Raw genomic sequence first — 19,492 nt, 5'->3', positions numbered from 1 at the left:
GATTATCACTCTCAGTGCGATGAGCAACTTTAATGTCTATCATAAATCCAAGCAAGTAAATTAATATATACATGTATTATATATATATATATTGTTAAAAAAAAAAGACTAAAATGTTTAATTTACTTTTCGATCTTAATTTTGATCTTTTCACTTTCGTAGGTTGATCATTCTTTCTTTGTCTTTTTTTTTCAGGTATTATTAAAAAACAACCCTAAATTATTGAATTAAGGACAAATAATTAGGACATGCTTAAGGTAATACCTCTGATATAGAGTCAAAGTTGTCTCTTATGAATGTTTCTGTAGTATTAGTCATTACTCGATCTATTCTAAATTTTAAAGGTTCAAAAGAAAGGTTAAAAACCTTTTTTTTTTTTTTTTTTTTTTTTTTTGAATCAATTATAATTTAATCTCATTTTTTTCCAAATGTGTGTAAGATTTTTAACAGAAATTCTTAGCACTACTAAATTATTTTTCTTATGAAAGTTCAGATAATTTTTTTTTTTTTTTATTTCAAACCTTAGAAATCAATTCTACAAATAGATTATTTTGGAGGTTATATGGCATCTCTGCTTTAATTAAAATAATAGTGCTACAGTTCAGGAACAAAAGCATAGCGTAGAGAAATTAAACGAAATGGCTTATTATTCCAGAATATAAACAATACAGTGAGATACATTAAAGCTATTAGCTTGGTATTTTTTTTTAGAAGAATGTTTATATGTTAGTAGTTTGACATGAGGAAAAAAGAGGATTTGCGTTCAACTGGTGGCCATCAGTTAAATATGTGCTGTCTAAAACAAAAAGGGGATTTGTATCCTTTAAGGATTTGAAAATCTATTCCCTTTATTATTCACCGCCTCATTAAAAAAAAAAAAAAAAAAAAAAAAAAAAAAAAAAAAAAGAGAGAGAGAGAGAGAGAGAGAGACTCTTTTTGTCTTGGCTGATATTGATTTATTTGGTTTATTGTAGACATAATTTAATAAAATACTAAAATTAATTATAAATTCGCTTTTCTCTTAAGAGCAAAATAGTACCATTCACTTTTTATTGGTAAAAAGACAAGTAGAAGGCTGTATTAGTTTGAAAATAATCGTGACTTTGTTTTTTTTTCAAGAGGGCAGCAATAATTTAATGACAGGCCTTCGTTTCTCCACTTTTTTTTTCTGTATAGGTTGATTAGCTTTATAATGGTATTAATTGATGTAAAAATAATTCATGCAAAGAAATACTAACTTTTTTCACTTCATTTAAAAGTTTACCACCCGTTCTATTGTGCAATCAGCTCACCATAACATCAAGCGATACTATTCTGCACCTGCTTATTTTGTATCACGAACTGTAAACAAGGGTATTCCTGTTTATACTGACTACAAAAATGGAGGAACTCGTCTTTTGACTGTTATTCGTAAAGTTCAAGGTGATTCTTTAGCATTGATGGAAGACTTACAGGCCGATTTTCCTGAAGCTGAAATTACCCGTAATTATAGAACACGACATGTCCTCATTAAGGGTAACCATGTTAACGAAATTAAAGAATGGTTAATTGCTAAAGGATTTTAAGAAAAGGGGCAATAAAGAAAAAAAAAGAGAGAGAGAGAGAGAGAAAGAAAAAGTACTAGGTGCCAAAAAAATAGCTAAATGTATCTGCTTTTATCTTTTTTTTTTTTTGAAATACCATAAAAAAAAGGAATGTAAATATAATAAAATCACAAAAGTAATAAAGAACGTTTTTAGACATATTATAGTGATTTCAAGTTTTTTTTTTATTTTTGTGATTCATATTAACAGCCGCTTGGTATTCAAAACATTTTACAATAGACAGGTTTAATCAAATGTTGTTATATAAAAGTATAATATATAAGACATATTAGCTTGTTGCTGCAACCCTCTAAATAGTGTAATAAAAAATTATATATGAGACTAATCTACTTGATTTTTAATAAAGCTTATTTGAAATAGATAGATTGAAAGATACACCAACAGCTAATATTACAATAATTAATAAATGTAATTGTAAGAATACATATACTTAACAATATACTACGAGCTTAAATGCGTCTAACACATGTGTTGAGAGTAATTAACATGCTATAATAAACAAAACAAAAAGAGAGAGTGAGACAAAAAGTAGTCATATTAAAGCTAAGAGATAAACTACGCACTATAATATAAAGTTATAAAATATTAGCAATAATTTTACTTAACGTAGTGTTATAACTCAAAAGCATTAAGTTAACTAAGAAATGATTCAAAGAGAAAAAGGAATTCTTTATATCACGAATAATATATAAGCATCTGCTAAAAATTGTTTAAGAGCTTATGTTCTTTAGTTTAATAAGTAAGTCTTTAAAAAGGGTTATTTTATTTTATAATTTATTTTTATCCCCCTCAGTCCATTACGATTACAGAAAATAATTGAAAAAAAAAGGCTACAACTAAAGTACTTCAGATATCACATATTATATGCATTTACGACAGATCAAAGAACATGGTACCATTTCAATATAATAGTCTTATTTGACTGTTTTTTATTAGATGTACTATAAAAAAAAAATTACAATTTTTTCAAAAATTAAAGAATGAAATTCCCAAAATATGCTAGCAACTATCACGTGTAATGATTTCTATTGGTGCTGATTTTGAATTTTTTGTTTTGTAAAGCCTATATAATTTCAATTTTTTATAAATTTTCAAGTTCCGCCTTCTTGGCTCAGTTGGCAGAGCGTCTGCCTAGTAAGCAGAAGGTCGCCAGTTCGATTCTGGCAGAAGGCATATTTTTTGTATTTTTTTATGTCGGATTTTTATCATTTTTTTTGTAAGTTACTGTCCGGACTGTTATATTGTCTACAGTTCCGGATGGTATATTTTTTAATTTCAAGTGGAAAAAAAAGTTATATTGTCTAAAAATTATATACAGTGTTTGCCAAAATGATGTCGCACTAAAAAAAATTTAAGTTGTCGCACAGTTCGAAAAAATAATGACGCATCAAAAAAATAAAGAGTATCTATTGATAAGATAAAGATAACAAAAGAATAAGACAGAATAAATCTGTGAAAACTTTATAAAATGAAGAAGTTGAATAAGAATAAATTTAATTGAATTTCTCAAAAAATGAGTGCAAAATGGATCTTGTGGAGAACAGGGTTACTTCGCGACAGGAACAGAATGAAGATATCTTGAAAGAAGAATATTTTTCCATAGAATAATTAAAGTTATTGTGTTTGAACTTTCTAGTCTTTGCCCTGACTGAGAATTAATCTCAATTAACTCTAATAAATATTAAATTATTGGTGCTTGATCTAGCCGGTCATTTTTCTTGAAACCAAATAATGAAATCTCGTTTGTTCATACTTGTGAATGATACAGGAAAGATATTTTTGACATTTTGATTTATATTCCAACCAATTTCTTTGTATCATATTCATTCCTCAATGTACTACTTGAATGAATTTCATTATAGTGTATAGTGTATAGATAGTATATGATTGTATTCATAAATTAGTATATTAGATAATATTATTATTATAATATATATATAACTAATACGTATAATCTATAATTCATATATCTTTATCATTAATAACCCCTTACACTTTGTTTTGCTTATCATTATTTCGTACAGTTAGTATTTATTATAATATTATTTTTCTCATCACAAGAATGTCTTTGTGATATTTCTTTTAAAATATCGAATAAAAATATTAGAAAATAAAAAAATAATATTAAGACAAAAAGAGTCAACGAGACCGAACAATAGTTCTAAAGTCAATTATTTTATTTATGAATTTAACTTGATAGAGGTATTTATAAGAATTGTTAAAGAGGTCTGAGGATAAGATGTGAATTAGAAAAGTGTTAGTTACGACCGAATAAGGTATTTTGTTGACAATGAAGTGTTAGTGATTTTAATATTATTAGATGGAGCGGATCAAGAGAGATTTAGGATAGAATTTCTTAAATAAAATTATGATCCTCATATTTAATCATGAAACATGACATTATAAGTCAGCTCATGACAAAAGGTCTGCTTGAGGAAGCCTGTTCCTCCTCCAAGTTCCAAGAAACGAAAGCTGGCAGGAAGTACTAGGAAACAAACGAAAGGTACAAATACTAATCATTATGTTAACTTCATCAGCGATATTCTTGTGGAGATGAACAAGCCCCCTGAGATGAAAGGATATTTCTTGATTATGGATAATGCGCTTATACATACGAACAAGATAATCAGAGCTACAATTGAAGAGTGCGGTTATAGATGTGTTTATCTTCCACCTTATTCTCCTGAACTAAACCCCATTGAACAGTTTTGGTCGGTCGTTAAGAGTGGAGTGAAAAGAGAATTCGTTCTCAAAAAAAAACACGCTTCCTAAAATGATCACTACTGCTTGTAATGGAGTTTTAGCCTCTTCTTTCGAGGGATTTGCTCGGTATTCTGTTAAACGTTTTGCTGACTGTTTAGCGAGCTGTCCCTTCTAATAAACAAGTAATATACTACATATATGAATACAACAACTTTTTCTAATGGTTATGCGACACTCTTTATTTTTTTGATGCGTTGAAATGTGCGACAACTTAAATTTTTTTTAGTGCGACATCATTTTGGCAAACACTGTACTTGCAAAATGATATTTAAGAGGTTGAAACAATATAACCAAATAAAGTATATCTTATTTTACATTTTATTTTTTTTATGTAAAATATAACTTAAGCTCTTGTTTTGTAAGGAGAGTAAGTTCTAGAAATTTGTAAGTAGTCAGAAGTAATACGAACAATTATTTGGATTTTAAAATAAGGATCTTGATGACTAAAATTGGGTTAAAAGGTATCTATTGGAAGATAAAAATCTAAGAGGCTCATCCTATGTTAATACCCAGTGGTATGTAGACGAATAGCCGGTCGAACCGAAAATGAAGGAAATAATACATGGACAAATGGTGTAGATGTATTGAGTTGATGAAAAAAAAGAAGGAGTACCAGTTTTTTTTACCTTTGATCCTTAAGAGTATTTTTATTCATTGTTTATCAAATAAAAATCATTTTTTTAAACGTAACTACTCATATTAGGAAATTTATTAATTATATTCTTTAAAATGCCTGTTATATCAGACTTAACTAATAAAAGTTTGCCCAACAAAGATTATAAAAAAAATCTTATTTTTTTTTTATTATTCCATGATAATATTATAACACGCATTCATTCTAATATCGCCTCAACATCCTCGAGAATTTATATATTAGGTGAAATTGATAAAAGAATTTATTTCAAGTTTAAATGGTATCTAAAAGAAAAAAAAAAGTGTCAAAATTGAACTTGGAATAAGATGAAAATTTTGGAAATCCTACTTGATACTTTCAGGAACGAAGAGAGCTAATTAATCTTGATTTACTAACTGATTGCTTGGTAGAAATGATGTTTTGTATATTTGACTGGGTAAATATCACATTTTATTTATATCTAAAATTGATATGGATCTTTACTTAGTATATGCGCTTATATTAGAAAAGAGAATTCATCATGAGGACATAATTTACATTTTATTCAATATTTTCTGCATCATGCAGAAAAGATAAAAATGTTATACAAAGCTTATTCAATATAAAGTTGACATAGCATGCACCATTTTTTGTGTCAATGATATAATTTATTATTATTTTTTATCATAGTTCATATACTTGGAGAAACTAATATTCAAAATTTAATACCAGTAAATGATACAGCACATTTAAGCATAGCTAATCAGAATAACTATGTATAGCATTTAACTGATAACATTATCATCAATATTATAATATTTTGATCACGTTAATCTAAGAACATGTTAAAAATTTCTAACAAAGGAATTATTAACAACTAAATAACAAATTTTCATGAACCTTTATTTTTGTTTTTATTGTTTCTTTTTCTTCCTTCGCAGATCCAGCAGATACCATAAAGTTGGATGAAGTGGCATCCAATATTATATGTGGCGGTATTACCTACGTGAAAGGAGCTTCTAAAAAGGTAGAAGTGCTTTTTTAAAGACCATGTTGATGTTAAACGCAGACTTTATACCAAAAATACACTTCTCGAGAAAATTCATGTCTGTTATAACTCAATTCATAACAGACGCTAAATGATTAGCAATTATTGTTGGGTTTTTTATTTTATTTTTACAACTGAATAAATAATTATATTCTTGAAGGAAATACTGCACCCCTTTTTTTTCCAAAAAAAAAGATATGAAAACTACTCTTTTTTAAAGTGAAGTTTGCAAATTGTTTGGTAAGAAGAGAATATACTGCATCAATTAAACGAGCTTGTAGATTCTAGTTTTAGAAGTCAAAAAGGTGAATGAGGAGTTTACTTGCTAACAAAATTAGTTTGCTTTTTAACTTTTTTTTTTGGATTTCATCTATAGCAGTTCCTAGCTCAGCAATCTCTTTGTCTTGTTGTTTTTCCTGTGCCTCATAATAGAGTTTGACGCAAGTCAAAGTCTTCATAATGGAAAAGCTGAAGTTCGGTGTCTCAATTTATTGTGCTGTTGCCTTCTTCATCAAAAATTTTTTATTGTCTCTCTTAGCAGAAAAAAAAACATGTGCTCATTTCTAAGTGTATTTATTAGTAACAGTAACAATAAGAAGCGCTTTGGGAAAAACTAACTGTCCTTTTAAATCATCCTTTAGGTTATAGGAAACCGCCCTTTTGAGATTTAAAAACCCGCCTTTTGAACAAATTTATTACCCGTCCTTGATTGTGTAAAAATAAAATATTATTTTATAAATATATTTTATTTTTTCCTTTTTAAAAGAAATAAAAGAGCAACTTTATAATCTTGTACAAATAAAATTTAACATTCATAGACCTTAACAATAAATTGATTTATAGAAAAGACCATCAGCTTATTTTCTCTTCAAGATGATGAACAGTATTAATAAAATTTCGCAAGAAATTCTTGCGAAATTACCTCTTTTCAGACTAAAAGGTAACATCTAAAGAACCATGTCTACTTATTCTTTTTTTTTTCTTCATCCCCTCTTTCTTTTTTCTTTTCTTTTCTTTTCTTTTTCTTTTTTGTACCATGTTGAAGCTAACTTTTTCATGTTTTTCATAATATAGACCTTATTAGAGCCGTTAGAGCCTGTAAAACAGCAGCAGAAGAAAGAGCTGTAATTCAAAAAGAAAGTGCTAACATTAGAACAGCATTTAAGAATGAAAATGCGGATACGCGTCATACAAATGTTGCAAAACTGTTATACATTCACATGCTTGGTTACCCCGCTCATTTTGGTCAGATGGAATGTTTAAAATTAGTCGCTAGCCCTAAATATGCCGACAAACGTTTAGGATATTTGGGTATTATGCTTCTGATTGACGAAAAAACCGAAGTGCTTACATTGGTTACCAACAGTTTGAAAAAGTATGCACATTGAGTTTTGGAATTTATCATGACTAACAACTTTAAAGTGATTTAAACCATAGCAACATGTACATTGTGGGTTTAGCTCTTTGTACAATGGGTAATATTTCTTCATCAGAAATGGCTCGTGATTTATGTTCTGAGGTTGAGAAATTAATGGGTAGCTCAAATACATATATTCGCAAAAAGGTAAATTGCATAATTTTGTTTTATCTTGAAATACTAAAATGTATGAATTTAGGCTGCATTATGTGCCTTGAGAATTATATCTCGAGTACCCGAACTACACGAAAATTTCATTTCAAGAGCTAAATCACTTTTGAATGATCGAAGTCATGGTGTTCTGATCACCGGTATCACTTTGGTGACCGAAATGTGCCAAAAAGATCCCGAAAATGTGAAAATATTTAGAAAGGTAAATAGTATAACCATGTTTATGAATCTTTATATACTAAAATGGAGTTATCAAGGCTGTTCCTCTCTTGGTTAGACATCTTAAAAATCTTACAAGCACAGGATTTTCTCCAGAGCATGATGTTACAGGTGTTACAGATCCTTTCCTTCAAATCAAAATTCTTCGTCTTTTGCGTATTCTTGCTAAAAATGATCGTGAAGCATCTGAAGCTATGAATGATATCCTTGCTCAAGTTGCAACTAATACCAAGAATAATAAAAACGTTGGAAATTCAATTTTATATGAGACTGTATTAACTATTATGGATATTCAGAGTGAAGCTGGTTTACGTGTATTAGCTGTAAACATTCTTGGTAAATTTTTAAGTAACAGAGATAATAACATTAGGTATACTGCTTTTTTCTTTATTTTTATTATTTTTTGGCTTTATATTGACTACTAAGCATAGATATGTTGCATTGGAAACGTTGAACAAGACAATAGGTATTGAAACTCAAGCAGTTCAAAGACATCGTAATATTATTCTTGACTGTCTTCGTGATGGTGATATCTCTATCCGTCGTCGTGCTTTAGAATTGAGTTTTGCTTTGATCAATGAAGGCAATGTTCGTGTTCTTACTCGTGAGTTACTTGCTTTCTTGGAAATCGCCGATACAGAATTCAAGCAAGGTATGACGACAAAGATCTCACTTGCAGCCGAGCGTTTTGCTCCTAATCAAAGATGGCATATTGACACCATGTTGCGTATGCTCAAATTGGCTGGAAATTATGTTCGAGAAGAGGTATTAGCAGGGTTTATTCGTCTTGTAGCTCAAACGTCAGATTTACAACAATACACTGTACAAAAATTATATGCTGCTTTAAAACAGGATATTTCTCAGGTAAGAAAAAAAAAAGGAGCTATACATATCTATACAGTTCTTATATATATATATATATATATATACGTTTTAAATAGGAAGGTCTAGTTTTAGCAGGTGTTTGGGTTATTGGTGAATATGGAGATATATTAGTTAGTAGTGGAAATTTTGAAGAAGAAGAGGGGGTTATGATTGAAGTATCAGACTACTCAGTTGTCAACTTGATGGAATCTATTTTACAAGGTCCTTACGCCAATCAAGTCACCCGCGAGTACGTTATCACAGCTCTTATGAAACTTTCTTCGCGCCTTACCGACAGCAGTGCTCAAACTAAAATTAAAGAAATACTGAATGAATATACTATCAGTATGGAGGTCGAAATCCAACAACGTGCTGTTGAGTACACTAATCTCTTTTCTTATAACTCCATTCGTCCTGCTGTTTTAGAACGTATGCCTATTCCTGAGTCTCGTACAATAATTCAAAATAATGCTTCTACTGATAGTATTGATCGTTCATCTACTGAGGCCAGAACTGGACCAAGTGATCAGGATTTATTATTGGATCTTATGGGTGTTGGCACAAGTGGTGGAAATGGTGCTATCGAGCAAGTTGATGTCATACCACAAAGTCCTGTTAATTCATCTTCTGCTTCTACTGCACCATCCAAATCATCTAATGCAGATCTTTTAGCTGATTTGTTTGGAACTGGACCCTCCTCTCAACCACCTTCACAACAAGCTGCACCTCTTATATCATCAACGACCCCAGCATCATCAGTAGTAACCAATAATAATAATTTAATGGACCTTTTGGGTGGTAGCAGTATTAATACTACTACTACTACTACATCAAATGTACAAACTTCAAGTCCTACCACATCAAATTATGGATTGAATTCACTTGCTGAATTAGGACAGGTATTACAAAATAGTCCATCTACAGTAGCAAGCACAACAACTGCGAAGACAAATTCAGCAGCAGCAGGTTATGAAGCATACTCAAAGAATGGACTCACCATTCGACTTTTACCCTCAAGAGATAGAAATAATTCCTCTATCATCAATATTCAAGCCTTATTTTCCAATAATGGATCCTCTGGTGTCATTCATCAATTACAGTTCCAAGCTGCTGTGCCCAAGAGTCAAAAATTACAGATGAATGCACCTAGTAGCCATACAGTTCAACCCAACACAACTGAAAAGCAACTCTTGAGAATTAGTAATCCACAACAGGTAAGGATATGTGTTTATTTCTAATGTTTATCTAATATAACTTTTACATAGACTATTGTTAAACTCCGTTTACGTATATCCTATGAAGTTGGAGGTGAAAAGAAAGATGATATTGCTCAGTATGGTCCTTTCCCAGAAGGAGCATTCTAAATTTATTAAAATAAAATAAAATAAAATAAAATATGCACCTTGTTTATTAATATTATAAATAAAGATATTTATTATATAAAAAGATCCACTTTCTTTGTCTGATATAAGGGGAGGGGGTATTTTATTTATTTATACTTGATGGTATTATCACTGTTATCAGTCAAAATCCTCATGATCATTTTCGCAGCAGTAGTAGCTGGTGGGCTTTGAATAGAAGATTTTTTTTCAAAGGAAATAGACAAAGATGGAGGATTTATTATAGAAAATTATCATTGCTATTGAATGAATTGGATTTCATTTGATTTACATAAAGTAGCAGTGGTTTTTAAAGAAGAAGATACTGTTCAGTTATTATTTTCCAATCTTTCAGTCAGAGCAATAGCATAAGAGAGAAAATCTAATGAGTTTTGAACTGGAGGATGTATGGATGCCTCTTTAGTATCTTTGTCCTTTTCAGCAGAATGATAGTGAAAAGAAAGATTTTTTTTCCTATCATCTTTCTTCTTCTTATCAAAGAAGATAGTCTTTGTAGTAGTAGTAGTAGTAGTAGTAGGAGGAGGAGGAGGAGGAGGAGGAGGCCAATCAACAGGACCAGAAGACGTACTACTACGTATTAATTTCGACTTTTTTTTATGCGAGCAACGTTTGTCAATGATATCTCTTTGAGTGAACCGAGGCTTAGGTAAATCGTTTATCATTTTTTGCTGTTTCTGTTTCCATAACTGCTCAACATCCATTAAAGTTGATTTCTCCCAACCTTGATTCATTTTAAATCGGGCAAATTCAAGTCTTGCTCGAAGTAAGTTTAGGTACTAATAGTAATAAGATTTTTTTAAATTCTCTTTCTAGAAAAAAAAAAAAGTGTCTGCTTTACTTTAAAAATTTCTTGATCAGATGGAATAGCTAGGTTTGTTTGATAAGGAATTGATGATAAAGGGCTATATGAATTTGGTAAGCTTGTTTGTTTATTACTGCTGTTTTCATTTCCAACAAAAGAAATAGGAGGTATGTTATGATATGTCATTTTCTTTGTTAAAATAGAATAAAGGAAAAAGAAAAAGGCGGAGTAAATGAGCCCCTGATCACTGTAACCTGCATGTTTTTTTTTAAGAAAAAAAAAAAAACGCGTTTCTGGCATCAAATTACGGAAGTTAAATACACGTAGCGCGCTTTTTTTTTTTTTTTTTTAAGATATAACCATTATGTAATAAATATGATTTCGAGTCAATTGCAATTTTGCTTTAATTATTAAAAACTACTAGTAAAGAAGTCAACAAGCTGTAGAAAAAAAAAAGAATAAAATTAATTAATATAAGAACAAGTATTTTATTAGACACAAACTCATGCTGTTAGTCCTTATCCTGCATATGCTCATAGAATATTTTCAGGATGTTGGTATGCTTTAGCTACAAACTTATTATGCCTGCCTAGTGCGACTTATTATAGAATATATCAACTACTGTTTATATTAAATCTACAACTTATTAACTGTTACCTAAGCGACCCTCACAATACATTTCTACAGTTGTGAATGCTAAAGTTTTTCCTAATTTATCAACACGAGCTTCAATAGTAATTGTTTCACCACGTTTTGCACTTTGTATATAACTAATATTAATATCAGTGCTTATACCTGTAGCATATAAGCCCTTTGTTGCAATTGCCAATGAACCTGCAACGTCAACCTATGTTGTAGTCTTGAGTAAATATTATCCTATTATTTATGCTTATTATTTAATACAATTTACAGCAGTTGCTAACAAACCACCATGAACTGTTCCAAGTCTATTCTATATAAATGTTATTATTAATGATTATTATTACATACAAATGCATACCAAGTGTTTATTTTCTACTTGAAATTCAGCAGAAAGTTTGCCATTTTCACTATGTAATATTTTAAGCTACATATTTTATTACTGTTAATTTTTATTTTTGATGCTTAATATTGTTATTATCAACAGTTGTTACCCCTGACAATACAAGAGAGTCATATCCGCCTACAGACATAAAACTCTATATGTATACAAATGTTGTAGACATGTATATATTTATATATATCTTGTTTCTATTTTGACTTTACATCTAGTACTTTTTGTACAAATTTTGGTGATCTTGTCGCAATGGAAGGAATCATTATTAAAGTAAACAAAAAAAAAAGTGGGGTTGTTAACTCAGAAAATATGAAGGAATTCTGGGATTATTTATTCAAAATTGCCCGGGTGAGATCATCGATAAAAAAAATATACATGTATTCCATATATTACAGTAGTTTAATTATCCTTTTTATTATCAAGTATTATTAATTTCAAACATCCAAATCATCATCAGTTTCTCTGCCAGCAGAGCTCTTCTTCTTTTTTATCGTACCATCATGTTTAAATTTTCGTTTTTTTTCTTTTCGTAATATTGAACCAGAAGATGATCTATCATCTTGACTGGAATCTTGATCTTTTTCTTCTTTTTGTGCAAGTGCCTATTAACAAACATTAGTTTAAGACCCATTTCATTTACAATAATTATATACTTTTTGATAAGTAGATGAAGATAATGAAAATAATCGATCTAGCTCTGTAAATTTTGGTTTTCTACGATCAGGTCTATTTGTTAAATAACCATCAAATCCACGAATGATATTTCCATTCTGTTGTGTGTCTTCTAAATAAGATCCTTCAAATAAATAAATGGCATTTTCTAAATTAATCTGTTTTTTTTTATCAAACAATTAAGTTAAATTGAATAAACCATCATTTACTATGTTTACCAGATTTGTATCGACTTGCTTTTTTCTGGCTAATAATGCTTGTAATTCTTGCTTCGTTTCTTCATATTTTTGACGTGTTACTTGCGGTGGTTCAGCGGGTGTATTTGTTGTTGAAGTTGACTGACTATTTGCTATTGCTGTCAATGTTTGATTACTATTGTTTGTTGTTGTCTAAATAATTGAATCACATAAAATTATAACGTAAATTTTTAGTTACGCGTCTTCTTAATCTAAACTGTATGTATGTTTATATCTTTCAACTATATTACCTCCTGTTTAGTGGTGTTTGTTTTGTTATTTTCCTTTGCTATTTCTGACATTGTTTTCACAAAAAAAAAAATAAAATAAAATAAATAAATAAAAAATATCAATGTCGAAAAAGAGGTAAAAAATTCAGTGATCAATAATTTTGGAAAATCCCTAGGTGCACACAAATATGTGAATCACTCTGGAAGATTAGCTCGATTGTTTTATATATTATCAACGATACATTGCATTTAATACATATTATAGTTTGTAGAAAACCAATTAAATCCTTTATTAGTTCATATAATTACAAATAAGAGCAGCTATTAATAATATAATCCTGTTTCTAACATATTACGCTTCATAAGCATAGTCGTGAGCGAAACTTATATTCTGTTCTCCTCTTTTTAATATAGTCTGTATTACGTCTTTATCTATAAAGCTTTACCAGACCTTTCATTTCCTTTATCCATATTTGTTACACTTTTTTTTTTAAAATCAATGAACCTATTTAATGCTTACCTGTTAGTTCTTAAATAAATAAAAATTGAAAAGTTGTTATTCAAATTCGTATAAAAATTGCTATTCGAGTCATTTGAAATTTGCCACCGATGGGTTCACAGGCAAACTTGCTAATTGAGGTTTTAAAGTTTGCCAATTGAAGTTAAACATTTTACCATTTGATTCTGTGAGCATTGAAAAATCTAATTTGTCTAATTTACTTTTTTTTTTTTTAAAAAAAAACCCGTATCAATCTCATCATAAGATTGATATTTAATTTTATAATAATCGGACTACAAAATAAAATTCTGATGCGCCAAAATCATTAAGCCAATAAATTAACTTTTCCCTTTTTTATTCTTTAGAAAACTTACTCATATTTGGCTTTAGGTAAACTAAATCTTCTAAAATATTTATTGGGAATTATGAAAATTAATGACTTTGTTCATTTCAAAAAAAAAACATAGACTTGGGTGATGGAACAAAGAGAAGAAATAAATCATCAAACTGATGTTGAGCCAACATTAGAACAAACCTCATTACTCAATTCTAATAACATACAAGACGAAGAGCAAAATAGTCTCTCAGAAGATATTAAAGAAGAGGAGCCAAGCAGACAGGAAGGATCCGATAAAAACATCCCTGAAGTTATCATGAACGATAGTGATAAACTACAAACTGAGACAGTAGCGATACCTGAGCTAACTATCAACGGTGAATCTGTCATGGATAACGAACCTCAAACACCTATACCACCGAAAGATAATACTACTTTAGATGATATTGCATCTGATGAAAAACCACAAAATTATACTGATACTGATTTTAAGGGTCCTGTTATTGATTATTATAAACATAAAAATATATTAATGACAGGCGTTACTGGTTTTATTGGAAAAGCTATTTTATGGAAATTGATTCAGGCACTACAACAAGATATAGGCACCATTTATATCTTAATTCGAAGTGGTAGTATTAAACGTAGCAAAATTGGTAGACCATCTGAAAGACTTCTTAATGAAATATTTAATAACAAGGTAAATACTCACAATGTTTGTAGTAGTTTTACTTATTTTATGCTATTAGGCATTTCTAATCTTGAGACGTATGATGGGGAAAGAGATATTTGATACTATTGTTAAAAATAAGATTATCCCTGTTGCTGGTGATCTTATTTCTCCAGATTTGTCTATGTCTGAGCCAGACAGGGAGAAAATTACTGAAAATGTAAATGTGGTGATACACTGCGCAGCCACATTAAATTATAATGAAAGATTGGACTTGGCTTTGGAGGTAATAGGAAAATAAATTCAACAAGACGTTATTTGTAATGATCTAAATGAATAAAATAAATAAATAAATAGACAAACACACTAGGTACACTTAGAATGATGGATTTAGCCGATGAATGTAAACATATGGGTAAAGCAGATAAACATACGTTATATAATATGTTTAACTAATATTTTATTGGGATCTAGAGGCCTTTGTTCATATGTCTTTAGCTTACACAGATCCAAATCTTCCTGATGGCCATATACAAGAAAGAGTTTATCCTATGCAAGTAGGTGACCCAGAAGAACTTTTAAGAGAAATTGTAGACCTTGAACTTCAAGATATTCCTAAAATGACACAGCGTATCCTTGCTCATTATCCAAATACTTATACATTTACAAAATCTCTTACTGAGCATTTAATTTTAAAACGTGTTGATTTGAATCGAATTGAAGAAGCTCAAGGTGGTAAGAAACAATGGCCTATTGCTATCATTAGAACAACACAAGTGGGCGCAGGTGCATTTGAACCTTTACCTGGCTGGGTAATTTGTTACAAAAAAAAAAAAATAAAAATAAAAATAAAAAAAAAAGACAAAGCCTCATTTTAATTGTTTTTTTTTAATAGGTAGATGGTGTTACCGGAGCAAATGGTCTAATATTTTTAATGGGAAAAGGAGCACAGGTATTGCAACCTGAAATGGCCAGTATGTTGGCAAATATAGTGCCTGTCGATTATTTGGTTAGAGTAGTGCTGGGTAGTGCTGCATTTATGACACAACCCGGTTATCGTTTCCTATTACCTTATAATGAAGTCCTCGAGCAAGATACGGATGGTGTCAATATCCCTCATGTGCATTACTTTCCTTACATATATCAAGTCACTGCATGTGGGTTTGATGAAACAAGTTGGCTACAAATCTACAATGCTATTCGCTCTTATTGGCTTCGTAATATAAAACTTGGACTCCCTACAGCTGAAGAGTACTTTGCCATTAATAGGTCCATTTTCAAGGCTAAATTCTTTATGAAATATGGTTTACCACAGTCTTTATCATCAGCTATTACTGGTAAATCAGGTAATGATGCTAATTCATTAAATCGTGTCTTGGAATTGGCTTCTCGTGTTGTTGTTGCCGTTCAGCCATTTTTACGACATCGTTGGGTCTTTGATCATCCTAATGTTAAACAAATTGAACAAGATATGTCAAACGATAAACAATTTAATCTAGCTCGTTTTAAACATATGGATTGGTATACCTATATTGTGAACTTTTCTTTTGGTATCCACAGTTACATTACACCTTCACCCCCTCTAGGATTAAGAAACATCACTGTCCCACAAGGTTGGGCTTGTTCACTTTATTTGCATCCTGGAGCAGGTCAACACTCAATTATTGACCAACAAATTGAATCTGTTGTTTTTAGTGCTTCTGATATTCAAAAGAGAACAGAGCGCATGCTGACTGAATTAGTAGCATCACTTGAAAAGCCAGGACAGGAACTTAAAGATAAAAAAAAGATGGAAGAATGGATTAATGACTTTGATGCTAGTTTAGATGACTGGTGTCATGATGATTCAAATCTTTTAAAGAACAAAGAAAATATGACTCATTTAGGGCACTGGCTTAATCCTTCTGAGTCTTATGAGGAGCATATTCGAATTGAAGTACTAAATGATAATAGAGTAGGCCAGAATATACGCCAGGTAAGGGTGTCATTAAATAATGAGTAATCTATACTAATGCCTTTTTTTTTTTTTTTTCTCAAGATTATTGAAACCTCAGGTGTGCCTCAAAATACTGTTGTTGGAGAAGCATTAAAGATTCTTCAACGTATGAAGGAACGAACTCAACTCCCCTATATTTGGTCTGCAGGTGCCTTTCTTAATACATTATTTAAACGTCTTTTTACCAGTGTTCGTATCAATGAATTAGATATTGCTCAGCTTAAAGAACAAATCATGGACAAAAATGTAGTTTATGTTCCTGTTTCAAAAACTATTCTTGACCAATTGATAATTTGGTACATTTGTTTGCGATACAATTTACCTGTACCTGCTATAGCATGTGATGAAGGTAGAATTATTATTATTTTCTGTCAATGTAACTAATAAACTTTTTATTTTATTTTATTTTTATTTAGCCTTGGCGTTATTGGGGCCTATATCAGATATTCTTCGTATAACGGGTGCTTACTTTGTTCGACGTGATCTCGCAACACGATCACCATTAAATACAGCTGTAACTGCTGCTTATACAGAGGTCCTTTTGAGAGAGCATGGCGCATTATCATTAGTCGTTGAACGTGCTCGTTCACGTACAGGCAGATTACAGACTGCCTACCATGATGGTTTAATGAACATGATTATTGATGGTACTTTGAGTCATAATCAGCAATTTTCTACAAATGAGCCTCTTTCACCTACACCAACAGATTCATTTTCTTCCATATCATCTAATCAGAAAGAAACAGTGCTGGTGCCTATCAACATTACTTATGAAAAAATTCCAGAATTGCGCACTTTGATTGACCAAGTCTTAGATCAAAAGCCTCGAAGCATCACTGTATCCACCTCTTTTCTTCGTCCTAGCGCCACATATGCCGATCGAGCTGCTACAAAAGACAATGGAACATTTGAAAAGGGTAAATATGGACGTGTTTTTGTTGGATTTGGGCAAGTGATTGATGTGCGACAAACTGTACAAGAAGCTAAATTACCTGCAAATAAGATAAAGAGATTAAGGTACACATTATAACAAACACACACACAAAAAAAAAAAGAAATAGAGCTAAATATATTTATACGTATATATATTCTTGAATAGTACAATTGCTGTCAATGATAATGATGTAATTGCCGACTATATAATACGTAAGGTTCAACGTGGGCAACATAAGGCAGCTGTTGTGAGTCCAGTTACATTGGTAGCTGCTACTTTATTATTTGGACGTGTGTCAGGAGGCATTACGATGGGCAAGATTAATCAACATGTATCTTGGTTACGTCAAGAGATATTAGAGAAACATATCAAAATTGATTGGCAACCAGATGAGGATGTTTCAACAATTGTAGCTTATTCGATGAACCTTTTAGACGCACGCAATAATGTTACAATGGATGGTGGTAAACGCATTACAGACCAAACGCTGGTACGCGTTGTAGAGCATGCTGACAATGTCATGAGTCTTTCTTATATGGCTAGTCAATTAATCGAAATATTCTTACCAGAGGCTCTCTTTTCTGTAGTTTACCTTTCAAATAACACAGCTAAATCAATAAGCAAATCAGATCTTTTTGCACAATTTACGTTTTTGGTTCAGTTATTTAAGCATGAGTTTATTTACCCCTGGAGTAGGGTAGAGAAATTCAATGTACTTTTAGATTGGTTTATTAAAAAGGATCTTCTCTTGATGGATGAAAACGGACTTTATACCAAGGTAGTAACAATTGAAAATAACGAGACCGAGTATACCCGTGTATGTTTGTTAGCTTCATTTATATATCCAACGTTAGATGCCTATTGGATCACGTCTTGTTCATTATCAGCATTGCGTAATCTACCTTATATGCCACGTAAGATTGTTCCTGTGCTTTCCCAATGGATAGCTGCTCATTTGATTACCGGTAGACGCACCATTTATCGAGAGGTCTTATCAACAGAGGCAAGTCAAAATGCGGTTGATAACTTCTTAGCTATTGGTTTTATTGAAGCAGTTCATCCCAAGACCAAGCTTTCTCCTGATGCACAAATTTTATTACTTGAACTAGGAGTTACAACGAACGAAGATCTAGTGATGGTTTTTAACCAAAAGAATATTGAAGAAGAAGACCTGGTAGGTGTTATAAATGAATGAATGAATGAATAAAATAAGTTAATTGAATGTAGGATTAACACTGTTTTGTTATAGCCCTCTGATATGCACGAAAGTGAAAATATTCTGTCACGACTTGAAGATATTGCATCTCTTTGTCATGAAATTGAAAAATACCGATATGTCAATGATAACATGCGCCACAATGCTCAAGTCTTTGAAAAATGCCAGAATCAAATTAAATCAATTCTAAGAGCTGATCAAAGTTATGCTTTACAACATGGAATGAAACTTGAAAGAGATGAAGATCAAATGATTCAATTAGTTTATTCTCTTAAAGCTGCTTCAAGTACGCCTGTTTCTTCAGACGATGGATTTGGAAAGCATCCAAGAAGAGTATCTCAAGCCTATAATTTAAAGTCATAATTCAAATAAAAGAAATGCATAATAAAAAGATTTTCCATATCCCTTATCTTGGATCTGATGAGCAAAATAGAACTTAGAGTCAGGGATATGCAAATGTCACTAAATATGATTATTGTGTATATCTATAAATAAATAAATAAAAAGCTGTAACATATATAAATAGATAGATAGATAATTATCGATACAAATTTTTATTATGTAAAGTGCTGAAGAATTAGAATGATTAAAGAGCGTCTCTTTGGATACTTGCTTTTTTCTTTTCTTTTGAATTATTTTCTATTTGTCGTTGAAAGGGAAAGTTTGCAACACTATTCAAAATAGGATAGAATGATTGTATTTGATAAAATGTATTCTTAGCTATAAACTCTTGTTTATTATAAAGATGATGATAGAGACAAGTAC

At 30.8% G+C, this 19,492-nt stretch overlaps 6 protein-coding genes and 1 non-coding gene across 7 annotated transcripts; 4 read left to right on the top strand and 3 right to left on the bottom strand.

Moving 5' to 3' along the window:
- The first annotated feature begins 1,158 nt into the window (after nt 1-1,158).
- BX663DRAFT_521078 (mitochondrial large subunit ribosomal protein-domain-containing protein) lies at nt 1,159-1,658 on the top strand. The gene is made up of 2 exons (XM_051529195.1): nt 1,159-1,195; nt 1,260-1,658. Exons 1-2 carry the CDS (start codon nt 1,193-1,195, stop codon nt 1,563-1,565), a joined length of 309 nt encoding a protein of 102 aa, XP_051379478.1. The 5' UTR covers nt 1,159-1,192; the 3' UTR covers nt 1,566-1,658.
- Nucleotides 1,659-2,704: 1,046 nt separating this feature from the next.
- Nucleotides 2,705-2,777, top strand: BX663DRAFT_t120. Its single transcript has one exon. It is a non-coding gene; the product is annotated as a tRNA-Thr (tRNA).
- A 3,997-nt stretch (nt 2,778-6,774) lies between these two features.
- On the top strand, nt 6,775-10,145 carry BX663DRAFT_521076 (adaptin N terminal region-domain-containing protein). The gene is made up of 7 exons (XM_051529194.1): nt 6,775-6,968; nt 7,103-7,403; nt 7,451-7,592; nt 7,645-7,818; nt 7,874-8,205; nt 8,267-8,699; nt 8,777-10,145. Exons 1-7 carry the CDS (start codon nt 6,902-6,904, stop codon nt 9,935-9,937), a joined length of 2,610 nt encoding a protein of 869 aa, XP_051379477.1. The 5' UTR covers nt 6,775-6,901; the 3' UTR covers nt 9,938-10,145.
- Nucleotides 10,146-10,680: 535 nt separating this feature from the next.
- On the bottom strand, nt 10,681-10,875 carry BX663DRAFT_412600 (uncharacterized protein; the record flags this gene model as incomplete). The annotated part of the gene is made up of 1 exon (XM_051522310.1): nt 10,681-10,875. A coding segment is annotated over one exon (195 nt), but the record flags the coding sequence as incomplete, so codon positions are not given.
- A 299-nt stretch (nt 10,876-11,174) lies between these two features.
- On the bottom strand, nt 11,175-12,217 carry BX663DRAFT_521070 (HotDog domain-containing protein). Its single transcript, XM_051529193.1, has 7 exons — nt 12,147-12,217; nt 12,035-12,079; nt 11,902-11,967; nt 11,812-11,853; nt 11,559-11,748; nt 11,405-11,499; nt 11,175-11,341 (listed from the first exon to the last, which is right to left on the bottom strand). Exons 1-6 carry the CDS (start codon nt 12,198-12,200, stop codon nt 11,435-11,437), a joined length of 462 nt encoding a protein of 153 aa, XP_051379475.1. The 5' UTR covers nt 12,201-12,217; the 3' UTR covers nt 11,175-11,341; nt 11,405-11,434.
- Nucleotides 12,218-12,285: 68 nt separating this feature from the next.
- On the bottom strand, nt 12,286-13,167 carry BX663DRAFT_521060 (histone acetyltransferase subunit NuA4-domain-containing protein). Its single transcript, XM_051529192.1, has 4 exons — nt 13,097-13,167; nt 12,828-12,998; nt 12,591-12,767; nt 12,286-12,539 (listed from the first exon to the last, which is right to left on the bottom strand). The coding sequence occupies exons 1-4, from the start codon at nt 13,145-13,147 to the stop codon at nt 12,372-12,374; spliced, it is 567 nt and encodes a 188-aa protein (XP_051379474.1). The 5' UTR covers nt 13,148-13,167; the 3' UTR covers nt 12,286-12,371.
- Nucleotides 13,168-14,299: 1,132 nt separating this feature from the next.
- Nucleotides 14,300-19,090, top strand: BX663DRAFT_441053 (male sterility protein-domain-containing protein; the record flags this gene model as incomplete). The annotated part of the gene is made up of 9 exons (XM_051523434.1): nt 14,300-14,611; nt 14,661-14,867; nt 14,939-14,996; nt 15,056-15,393; nt 15,477-16,556; nt 16,620-16,926; nt 16,994-17,594; nt 17,677-18,685; nt 18,761-19,090. The coding sequence occupies 9 exons, from the start codon at nt 14,300-14,302 to the stop codon at nt 19,088-19,090; spliced, it is 4,242 nt and encodes a 1,413-aa protein (XP_051379473.1).
- Nucleotides 19,091-19,492: the final 402 nt, after the last annotated feature.

The sequence above is a fragment of the Cokeromyces recurvatus genome (genome assembly GCF_025118155.1).
Source record: "Cokeromyces recurvatus strain NRRL 2243 chromosome Unknown BX663scaffold_30, whole genome shotgun sequence".
In the NCBI taxonomy this organism is placed as follows: Eukaryota; Fungi; Mucoromycota; class Mucoromycetes; order Mucorales; family Mucoraceae; genus Cokeromyces; species Cokeromyces recurvatus.
This window is presented reverse-complemented; position numbering and strand designations above follow the sequence as displayed.